General features: G+C 36.5%; 1 protein-coding gene and 2 pseudogenes across 1 annotated transcript in view; all 3 read left to right on the top strand.

Moving 5' to 3' along the window:
• The first annotated feature begins 8,330 nt into the window (after positions 1–8,330).
• LOC131951430 (uncharacterized) lies at positions 8,331–8,417 on the top strand (annotated as a pseudogene).
• Positions 8,418–9,821: 1,404 nt separating this feature from the next.
• On the top strand, positions 9,822–9,989 carry LOC131951429 (uncharacterized; annotated as a pseudogene).
• Positions 9,990–10,732: 743 nt separating this feature from the next.
• Positions 10,733–12,039, top strand: part of LOC131951427 (E3 ubiquitin-protein ligase arih1-like) — a 1,580-nt gene continuing 273 nt past the window's right edge. The window contains 2 exon segments of the mRNA XM_059313835.1: positions 10,733–11,279; positions 11,282–12,039. The exon segment at positions 11,282–12,039 is cut by the window's right edge and continues 273 nt beyond it. Of these exon segments, the coding sequence (XP_059169818.1) occupies positions 10,733–11,279; positions 11,282–11,544 (810 nt within the window). The 3' untranslated portion in view covers positions 11,545–12,039.

Consider the following 12,039-nt stretch of genomic DNA (forward strand, 5'->3'; position numbering starts at 1 on the left):
CTTGTTTACATTGTTGTTTAATCCTGGAAAATAAACAATATAAAATATTTTTTACCATGAACTTTGTTTTTATATTTTACAATTTATTATGTTGATTGTGTTGTGTTGATATGTGTCTAAATATCATACTTATCATTTCTGTTATGTAATAACTTTGAGCTATAAAATTAGACCAGCCGAAGAAGACGTTTTTAACTAAAACCATCATTGAGTTAAAATGTGTTAAACATGATAAAACCAACCCACTTTAAGTTTAAAATGTAAGGTAAGCTAGAGGAACATTGTCATGGCGCCTTAAATAGAAATTGTAGAGTTGAACTTAAGCTGGAGAAGCTTTGACATGAAGTATTCATTATATTGCAAACCTATACTGCAGCGAATTAACTCCCATGTTGTATTCATCAAACGATATATTTGTTTTAAGGGAAATAATTAAAAATAAATATGTATACAATTTTAAAAGATTAAAAAAAAATATCTATAAAAAGAAAATACAAAACTATTCATAAAATTTCCTTTTTATAAACAAAAATACAATGTGCACATTATAATCTTAGCCAGTATTTTAGAATATTTATTATAATCTTAATAGAAATGCTATAAGTGATAACTTAAACAAAAATTGAATTGTTTTTTTTTATAAGTGAAAACTTTATGAAAACGACACTGTAACTGCAATAAACAACCCGATACAATATATTTTGAATAAAACTTAAAAAAAATAAATAAATAAAAAAAGAATAAAACTTTCCATGACGTTTTCGAAAGTCTTTTCTCCCACGGTCATTTCTATTTCTGTCCATGGGTGGATAAAATGTGAACATTAGACTCCGCAGTTAAGGACGGAGCACAGTAAACTAAGCAGTCAAGAGAAACCTAGTTTGCACACCTTATTTTAGTCTAGTTCTTATGCCGTTTCTTTTCTCTCTTTGATTATTATATATGCAATTGATGTTGATGTCTTTGATGCTGTGTAAAATCTAGCAAATAAAACTAAAACGAACAATGTAAGGTAAACGGAGGCCTGCTATTCTTTTTGGATTTGCTTCCATAGCCATGAGCTTTACCGACTCGACCACGCCGACCCCTTTCTTTGCAGATAAGGCTCGATCCTTTCCAACACTTTCCAACACAATTAAGAAATAAGAAGAAGAACAAAGATCTAGATAGTCACAATATCAACGATATCAATTAGATAGTTACGCAATCAACTGTAGCATCTAGATCACGGGTTCCCAACCTGGGGGTCGCGACCCCCCTGTCGCGAAGGTCTTTCTGGGGGGTCGTCAACTGGTATACTAAACCTTAGTAATTTGAAACAAAACATAAATATTTAGAAGATTTTTTGAAATTCGGCTTCATTAACATCACTGGAATTGTTATAGAGAAGAAACAAAGCGCACTGTACAAAGTTGTTCTCAGTCACGAATCTATGAAATCTTCAAAACTAAAACGTCATTTGAGACGAGTCATTCGGAACACAACAAAATATATGGAGTTCTTTCGTCGGTAAGAAGCTAGTTGCAAACGCCAGAGACTTGATCAAACAGGAAGTTTTCACCAGCATTAGTGCAAGCATCAAATGAAGTCGCGATAGAAAATGCCAAGCAAAAAAGTAAAAATAAAAACAACGAGCCGGCCCGCGGCATAACATACGCCGCTATTTAGTTGTTTCTAATTTTCAATAATTCATAATTTGTGAATTCGACAGTACCAACGCTGACACTGAAAATATTTCTTTAAAACACTATAAGTAGCTCGTTAAGGACCATAACCCCCCCCCCCCTTCCTTCCCCCCCCCCTCCTCCCCCCCCCCCCCCTCTACGTTTAAAATCGATGGCTCTGCTTGTAAACATTTAGAGTGAACATAGCTCACTAAAACCATGTAGGGGTAGGGAGGTAGGGAGAGCGTTTGCAGCTTGTTTTCTAACGGCTCGAAGAAGAGAATTATATATATAGACGAGCCGGCCCGCGGCATAACATACGCCGCTATTTAGTTGTTTCTAATTTTCAATAATTCATAATTTGTGAATTCGACAGTACCAACGCTGACACTGAAAATATTTCTTTAAAACACTATAAGTAGCTCGTTAAGGACCATAACCCCCCCCCCCCTTCCTTCCCTCCCCCCCCTCCCCCCCCCCCCCCTACGTTTAAAATCGTTGGCTCTGCATGTAAACATTTAGAGTGAACACAGCTCACTAAAACCATGTAGGGGTGGGGAGGTAGGGAGAGCGTTTGCAGCTTGTTTTCTAACGGCTCGAAACTCGAAGAAGAGAATTATATATATAGATAGGAGAAAATCTCATCAAACGCTACATGTACGTAAATGTTAAATAACACATTTATTAAAATTAAGCTTTCACCATTATTTGTTTTTCAAGTTGATAAATCAACAGACGTGAGTTCGTGTTCGCAGTTGCTGGTCTGTGTCTACATTCATGCGGATGATAGCAAAGAAGAGTTGCTCTTTTGTGAAGATAGCATGGAGAAAATAAACACCTTTTTTGAAACTGGATGATTAAAATGGGTTAGTACGGCTGTGGGGGTTTGTACGGATGGCGCGCCATCTATTTTTAGCTCAAAATCGGGCTTTCAGAAAACAGAAAAGATTTAGCTCCCTAACCATTGCCCTAACCAATTGACATCAAGAGTCCATTGCTAGTATAAGTCGTAAATTATATCAAATCTGGAGCCTTCAAAGAACTGAGCAAAAACATTACTATAGATCACGAGGCTCTGCTCTTCTACACTACAGTACGCTGGCCGTCAAACGAAATGTTGTTAATTGTGTTTTTGAATTGAAATCTGAAATCAAATTGTTCTTAGAAGTGCAAAGGAAACAAGACTTTTTGATATACTTAAAACGACATCGAGTGGTTGGAGAGAGTATCATACCAAGCAGATGTGTTCGAACATCAAGATAAGCTTAACCTGGAGCTTCGGGGAAAAAGAACGAATATCATAACTTACCATGATAATCTAGGGGCATTTTTATCAAAACTGCAAAATCGATAAAGAAAATAACATCTTGGAAATATTGCATATTTGAGAAACTCTGCGGTGTGGTAGATGAATCTGATTGTGAGATAATTAAAATTTTGAAAGAAGCGATTTCTGGGCATCTTGAAACTCTTGAAAACGAACTGCATCGCTATTTCTCTGAGCTGAAAAAAAAGAAGAATCTACATTTACCTGTTACCTATTCTCTTCTTCCCTTGATGTTGCCAGCATCCCCGATGAATTACAAGATGAATTCTTTGATTTGCAAAGTGATTTCGAGTAAGATGAAAAACTGCAGACACGTAAAATTGATTGACTTTTCGAGAATATATTTTCAACACTATTCTTCGATTAAAACAAAATTAAGATAATTATAATGACAGAGGTTGGCGTTAACAAAAAAAAAAATAATTAAAAAGTTAACCACGAAGGTTTAGTGAATAGTATGCAATTTTATTCATGCTATTAAAACAGTTATTAAGAGTAGTTCATATTGAAAGTCTACTAGAAAATCGTATTTTAGTGCTTATTAATTTCCAAATTAATTTCGGCTTTTTAATTCTATGGGGGTCGCGGGTCACTTACTTTTTATAAAAGGGGGTCGACACTCGAAAAAGGTTGGGAACCACTGATCTAACTGTAAAGTGGCTAAATTGAGGTTTTTTTTTAAATTGGTTTTAAACGTATGCTTTAATTGTTTGAAATGTTTAAAAAATAAAAATGAAATATCGTGAAATGTTTTAGATAATTGCCGCGGTCACAGCCCCTTCCCCACTCCCATCCCGATTGAAAAAAAAAATCTCCCGTTTTTTTTAGGCGTTTGATATACAGTTACATTACTGATGTATTTATTCAACACGAGAACTGTCGATTTATTATTGTGTAAGATACAGTTTACGTGCAGTGTGTGTTTTTTTTTTTTTTTTTTTTTTTTTTTTTTTGATAAAAAAAATCAAGATGTGGACATCTACAATGAACCGAACCCCACCCACCCCCTCTACCCCCATTTCGCACGCGAGCATAAAAGTCCATTTTTTTTGTGACAAAAAGGTTACACAAAACAAGTACGTTATCCAAAAATAAGGTTTTACTTCTGTTCGAAACTATTTTTCGAAACTGCTAAACACATATTAAATGACATCGAACAATCAATTTCATAAAATAGTTTATAAAGGGAAACAACTTACAAGTATATTTATCAAATTAATCTAAACCTTAAAACATACAGACATCACAACCAAAAATAAAATAGTATCAGCTTACTTTGCAAAATATTTATTTATTTTTAGTAATTTATTGTTTGTAATTATACTTGTTGTCGCATAAAATATTTATCGTCTTGTTTATACGCGAACCTTTAAGGGGATAGGCTCCCGAAAAAAACAGGGAAAAAAACTTTTTAGTTAAAAAGCCTTTTTCATTTATTTGTGTATGTATAAGTTAGGGTACTTAAGGAAAAATATTTGGATGTACCAGGGACTCTTCTGAAAATATGGTTGCCATGGAAACGGCGGCCATCTTGGAAAAAACTACCTTTTGTGGAGTTCTAAAATTTCCTAAAGTAACATATAAACCGCCCATATAATCATTGATCTTTATTGTACTAACATCAATAGAGTGAGCTGGCTAATTTTTGTAACCGAAACACAGCTAGACATATTTTTTTTCAAATTTTCAAAAAAATATGTGGTGAAATTCCATTGAATTTAGCATTATTTTCATTGGAATTTCGTCACACCAAATTTTGAAAATTAAAAAAAAATATTTCTAGAGTGATTTCTGTTACAAAAACTAGCCAGCTGACTCTATTAGCGTTAGTACAAGAAGGATCAATGGTTATATAGCCGATATTTATGTTAGTTTATGAAATTTTAGAACTCCAGAAAAGGATGTTTTTTTCAAGATGGCCGCCGTTGCCATGGCAACCATTTTTTCAAAATATTCCCTGATGCGTGGAAATATTTTCCTTCAAGTACCCTAACTTAGATATACACAAATGAATCAATAAAAGGTTTTAATTAAGAAGTTGGTTTTTTCTGGAGCCTACCCCCTTAAGATGCTACACATCGTATGCATATAAATAACAGTCACATTTAATCTTCTTCGCTTACACAATAGAGATCTTTTGAGCTCTTAACTTCTATAATATTTTAATGCAACCTTTTGAAAACTCAATGGATAGAGAAACGTATCAAGTAAACTATGACAAAATATCACTGATCTGCCTTTCACAGACTTATTTAAACTCGTGTGTATTTCCATTTGGAACCTTGTGTGTGTGTTATTTTTTTTGTCTTCACATTTTATACATTGTAAGTACTTTTTTTCTTTTTTATTTCTTGTGTGTGTTGTCTGGCCCCGGGTAGGCCTCACGCACAACTATGTCGGAAAAATACATCAAACGGCTATTCCTGCCTAAGTTTGGCATGGCAGGACATGCACCAAAAACTCTAGAGATTTTTATAGAAGAGGGTTTTTCTTTAGCTACCCTCACAGCTGACGAACTAAAAAGAGAGCTATGTATGTTATGTAGCCTATCACCAGCTGAATTTGAGGGTTTGTATAACTATGGGACACTGCGTAAATGGTATGTCACCATTAGATCAAAGGAACTATATGAGAAAATGCACCTAAAAGAATTTCACAGAGATTTGCCACCTGGGGTAACATCCAGATACAGAGTGCAGAGAATATCAATAACCCACGCCGATAAATCTGGGCAAAGGGGCATGCTGAAATGGCTCCCTTCCAAGACAAGTGACGATGATATAATGGCGATTCTGAAATCTATAAGCAGTCAGGACTCAACACCAACGTTTAAGAGAATAGACCAATCAAATGTGGTCCAATTCACCATCTCTCTGGAGAAAGAAGATGTGGAGAGTGTCCCACACTATATTATACTTACAAATGAAGCCAACAAGGAGAGCAGAGTCCTTATAATCCTCAATGGGAGGAGGGTGCAATGTTGCCACTGCAACACAGACAGGCACCTGCCTAAAATGTGTGAGCATTTGAGGACTCGCGCTCTTGACGGCGTCCAGCTAGTAGACGGACAGTACAGGGCAATTGAGCCTTGGGATGCAAATGATAAAGAAGAAGTTAGGGAGCATCTAAGTAACAATAGAAATTTCTTAAAGCATTGGGACAGTTATGATGTTGACGGAGAAAGACAAAATGAAATGCTTAGAGAAGCAAGGCATAGAGAGGTAGAAGATGCCTTTGGAGTAGATGGCCAAACTGAAGCACATCATACTACTGCAGCATCACAGCAAGTTAACGAAAGCGTAACAGAAACCACAATAGAGGCCGAAGCCATGGAGACAATAGCGATCAGAAATTCCATAGTAACAGGGTCTCAAAAAGATGGAAATCTAGAAAATTTGGAGGCTGTCGACGAAACAATAAATGATATTCTTCAAGATAACACTAGTTCAGAAAACATAACGAAACCGCTAAAGGAAATTAAAAGCTCACAAAGTATATCAGCAACAAAGGTATCAGGTCAACTGTCATATAGTCAAGCAATCAGTTCAAGTAAAAATCAATTACCTACAGTAAAGCCACCTCAAAGGGTCGTGACCAGGGCCCAACGGGATAGCAAACCAGCGGCTGGAAAGTTTGGCGTTAAAAGACCACCACCATCCAGCCCTCCAGAAACAGATGTTCGAAAGAAAACCCCAAATAATTCATGCTAACTCTGGCAACATTGAACATCAGGGGGGGCTAGGGACAAACACAGTATATAAACAACATAATAAATAAACACAATATTGAAATCCTACTTTTCCAGGAAACTAACATTTGAACTACAGAAGAAGCAAATAAACTAGATGCATAATTAATATCGACAGTCTCAAGCTAAACATCACTCGATCAGCCCTCAAGTAAATTAACATTAGAACAGTCTTCTGTTTCCCAGGTTTTTAAAAGTGCACAACCTGAATGGTAGAAAGAAATACACACCTCACCCCCCCCCCCCCACACACACACACACTTCCCCCCACTCAACCGGACTGGCGGATTTTTCAAGGTAGCGTGCCCTCTTTGCCAAGGGTCAATTTTATGTCATGGCAAGTTTTGGAATGATAGATCAGTATGTGTACTGCAGAGACACTTCTCCCACGGTCGTTTCTATTTCTGTCCATGGATGGCTACAATGTGAACTTTTGACTCCTCAGCTAAGGAAAAAGCACAGTAAATTAAGCAGTCGAGAGAAACCTAGTTTGCACACCTTATTTTAGTCTAGTTCTTATGCCATTTTATTTTCTCCATTTGATTAGTATATATGCATTTGATGTTCATGTCTTTGATGCTGTGTAAAATCTATCAAATAAATAATTTTTACTGATTTAAATGTTTAAAACAATTGAATTAATAAAAAAAATAAAAAAATAAAAAGGAAAAAAAAAAACTAATTGAGGACTGTATAGATATAGATGTTTGAAAGGGAAGAGTGTTTGCTTTTACGTGTCTCATTGTAATAACATTGCTTTTCCGATTGCTTAAAATTTGTATCATTTTAATTCTCTGTAATCCCAATTTCATTTTAGCTCTACTTTAAAAAAAAAACAAATTCCCCCTCTCCCCCCCCCCCCTCGTCCCCTCAGCCCACCACGCCGAGAAAAAAAATCCCTTGAATCATCATTTAATTACACATTTGCATATTCAGTTTCAGGTTGGTTTTTAATTTTAATTTTTTCTTTATATTTAGACGTTTTGTATTAGATCTATGTATAAGTAAACCATCTTAAATGAATGAAAGCAGGCTACAAGTAAGAAAGAAATATTACTATTGTAAATCTGTATCAGTCCTCACAAGCCGATGATGAAAACTGTAATACTAAAGCGAACACACAACTGACGCTATAAATTACGTGTCTGAGGCAAAAAAAAAAAAAAAAAAAAAAAAAAAAAAAAAAAAAAAAAAAAAAAAAAAAAAAATTGAAAACTCAATGCTACCACTACAACACCCTTTCAACTAGTCAACTTAAGTTGTTTCCCTACATAGAAAATGCTTCACTGTCCCATTGACCCTCTCTGAAAAATTTCCTTTCCTCTCCCCACCCAGACTTCTGACACTTTCATTTGACCTTCACCCCTTTTACTGTCATCCTTTGCAATTTTTTTTTTATAATCAAATACATGACATCATGTAAACATTCATTATGTACATTTGCAAAACCTTTCGTTTTCATTTGGTGTTCAAAATTATGTTAAAAAATTTGATGTTGATGTACTTGTTTTAATTGCAAATAAAAGTATTAAAAAAAAAAAAAAAAAAAATATATATATATATATATATATATATATATATATTTAATGGAAAGGCTTCTCGGCCTTTTGGCTAAGATCAAAGTGTAGTATCTGTTATGGATCTACATGGTTCTTAGCCATTTGGTTGGTCAGCCCTTTATAGGGCTGGCGGCCGGGGCCGAGAGCGGTCAAATCTACTCCTCTAACTCACGCAAATCTCGCCAACGACCGCTGTGGGGTTGCTCCCACATATCCCTCGAACGCACATGCCCTCGAGATGAGTCACCCAGTACTTGTATTGGGTGGCTTCAAATGTACGAGTGGCTAACTTTCAATTTTCTATTTTTCAGCCTGACGACACCCATCTAGGAGAAATCTTAGGTGGGAGGTCTGTCACAATCGCTAACAAATCGAACTCATCTACTACGTCAAACACAACTACCTCGCTCCCAACAAACTCACTACCACTCTGACGACACCCACCTAGGAGGAATCTTAGGTGCGAGGTCCGTCACGATCGCCAGCCAATCAACCTATCAACCACGCAAACACATCGCTACTAACTACTTTGCCACTAATTTGGCGACACCCACATAGGAGACATCTTAGGTGGGAGGGTCCGTCAAATACCAGCAAACGAACTAACCATATATCCAATACCAACTCAACTCACCCCAAACCAGGGGTCGGCAACCTTTTAAAGCGGAAGAGCCAAAAGTTACAATTTTACAAATTTCCCTGGTTTTAAAGAGCCACTAACATTTTTTTTTATTTCAAATATTTTATTTTTTATTAAGATTATTAGTATTTGGGCAAGGAGCTGGAGAGCCGCATCTTGATATCAAAAGAGCCGCATGCGGCTCACGAGCCGCAGGTTGCCGACCCCTGCCCCAAACAAACAATCATCAACACCTTCACTCTACCCACTTCAACTACTAGACCAAGCTCAAAGCCTCGACTTAGCAATACCACGAAAACTAATCATTCCTCTACGTCATCTCGCCCACTTCAAGCTCCTCTCCATTAACGACATCCAGTACCAAGTCATCTCGTCATCCCTCAACGATCAAATACTCAAAACATCTCACGTGTAATCATCCATAAACTCTCGTCAACCTTTGCCAAGTTCTACAACATTCGATCAACGACAAGACACAAGCTCGCCCTTTCAACAACAGATTATCTCCCATTGACATTCTCAAACTACAACTACCAACTAAGAATCTACCACTACCCAACCAAGACTGTATTAATCACAAGAAGCACGGCCAAAAACAGAGAAGCGATCATGTTGTATTGTCCTGTACTTTATGTCATAGCAAACCGGAAACAAAATCAAGAAATCAAAAGAAACAAATGGAACCAAGAAATCGGAACAAAGAAATCAAAGAAACATGGAACAAAGAAATCAGAAGGGATATTAAGACATTGTAAATCTTTTTTAATGCAATACCATGTATTACATTGTAATTGTTTTAACATGCAACCTATCCACATGTGGAAGGAACAATATTAAACGCCAGACGAAAAAGAAAAAAAAAAAAAAAAAATTATTTAATGGAAAGGCTTCTCGGCCTTTTGGCTAAGATCAAAGTGTAGTATCTGTTATGGATCTACATGGTTCTTAGCCATTTGGTTGGTCAGCCCTTTTTAGGGCTGGCTGCCGGGGCCGAGAGCGGTCAAATCTACTACTCTAACTTACGCAAATCTCGCCAACGACCGCTTCAACTACTTCACCAAGCTCAAAATCCTCGACTCAGCAACATCAGCAAAACTTCACTCTTCAACGTCACCTCGCCCAACTCAATTACTTAACTACGTCACAACTTTACTCCTCTTCAAAACCACAATGAACAATATTTCAAAGCAACTCACTTCGAAAGATCTCTCAACACAAGAACCCCCTCAACTCAACTATTCTCTCCAAGCTTCACGTCATCGAACAACTCTACTACCAACGAAACTTGCCCTTCCACCAAGCGCATCATACCTCATCTTAACGCAAGGACACTACCTCAACCACCCTCTCCAAGTTCTACACCATTCGACCAACTCCACCATCAACGACAAGACACCAAACTCACTCTCACCAAGTACAACTACCAAATAAGAATCAACCACTATCAAACCAAGAGTGTATTAATCACAAGAAGCACGGCCAAAAACGGAGAAGCGATCATGTTTTTTCATGTACTTTATGTCATTTTAAAAAGGAACTAAGAAACCGGAAGTAAAAACAAGCGAATCAATGAAAACAGGAAAACATGGAAAATACGAAACCAGAAGTGAATCAAGAAAACAGAAAAATAACACAAGGAAGGATTAAATTGTTTTAAATATGTATAATATTTCATGTATGTATATAATCATGCAACCTACTCTTGCTGCCTCCCTGCGCGAACAGGGTAGACAGCAAGTGAGGAAATCTATTAAACGCCAGACGGCAAAAAAAAAAAAAAAAAAAAAAAATAAAATGGAAAGATATTATGATGGTGATCAAGACAAGTTATTTTCTGAAGCTCATGTTGTTAGTCCTCATCGGCGTGATATGGGGAAGGGTGCTAAGCGTCAAGTGCGAAACAGTGTTCAAGAAGACAACGTTCTTTGCGAAATATGCTACTTTTCTAAGGCATTGGATGATATGAAGGGTCTTGAATGTGGTCATCGTTTTTGTGCCAATTGTTGGGCTGAGTACCTCACATCAAAAATAATGGATGAAGGTATGGGACAAACCATTTCTTGTGCTGCCTATGGCTGTGATGTTCTTGTAGATGACAAAAGTGTAATGGAGTTACTAAAAGACCAAAAAGTTAAATTGAAATATCAACAAATAATAACAAATGGTTTTGTAGAGTGTAACAGGTTATTGAGATGGTGTCCAGCCCCGGACTGCGGACATGCAGTCAAGGTGGCCCACCATGATGCAAAGCCGGTGACCTGTGTATGTAGCCATACCTTTTGTTTTTCGTGCGGAGAAAACTGGCATGATCCTGTGCGTTGCAAGTGGCTAAAACAATGGATTAAAAATGTGATGATGATAGTGAAACATCAAATTGGATAGCGGCAAACACAAAGGAATGCCCACAATGTCACGTTACGATGGAGAAAGATGGCGGCTGTAACCACATGGTCTGTAAAAATCAGAACTGTAGGGCAGATTTCTGCTGGGTTTGTCTTGGACCCTGGGAACCCCATGGATCCTCTTGGTATAACTGTAATAGGTACAATGAAGATGATGCCAAGAAAGCTAGGGATAGTCAAGAAATATCCCGAGCAGCAGTGTAATTATGCTTGATTAACCACAGCCCATATGCAACTGGGCATTTGCAGTTTGTTGACATTTATTTATCTTTATTTTGTAACTGACTTTCTGCTGGTTTAAATCACAGTCATTATATATGTGTATACAAATATTGAACCTTCTAGTTTTGAAATTATATTAACTTAGCTTTTCAGATTAAAAATAAGTATTGAGATCATATTCATTTTTTTAGCTCTCCAGAATTTTAAGTAAAGTTGTTTTTTAATGCAAGGTATATTTTATAAATCTGACATCTATTTATTGTCCAATGCAAGATACTCAGAATCAATTGAACGAAGCAAACACAGTTCTCATACTGTCACACAAAACAGGCTTTAATTTGCTGCAAGTTCTTTTTAAGTAATTCGAGTTTTTAAAATTATTCTTCTAGTATATGTTTATAATAAAGTTGGAATTTAAAATATTTCACTCAAATACTAAATAGTGCTATAAAATAATTTTTATTTTGACCTCACAAA

This window comes from Physella acuta, unplaced genomic scaffold (assembly GCF_028476545.2).
Source record: "Physella acuta isolate Inbredline_101_S28 unplaced genomic scaffold, ASM2847654v3 ptg000812l, whole genome shotgun sequence".
Classification (NCBI taxonomy): Eukaryota; Metazoa; Mollusca; class Gastropoda; family Physidae; genus Physella; species Physella acuta.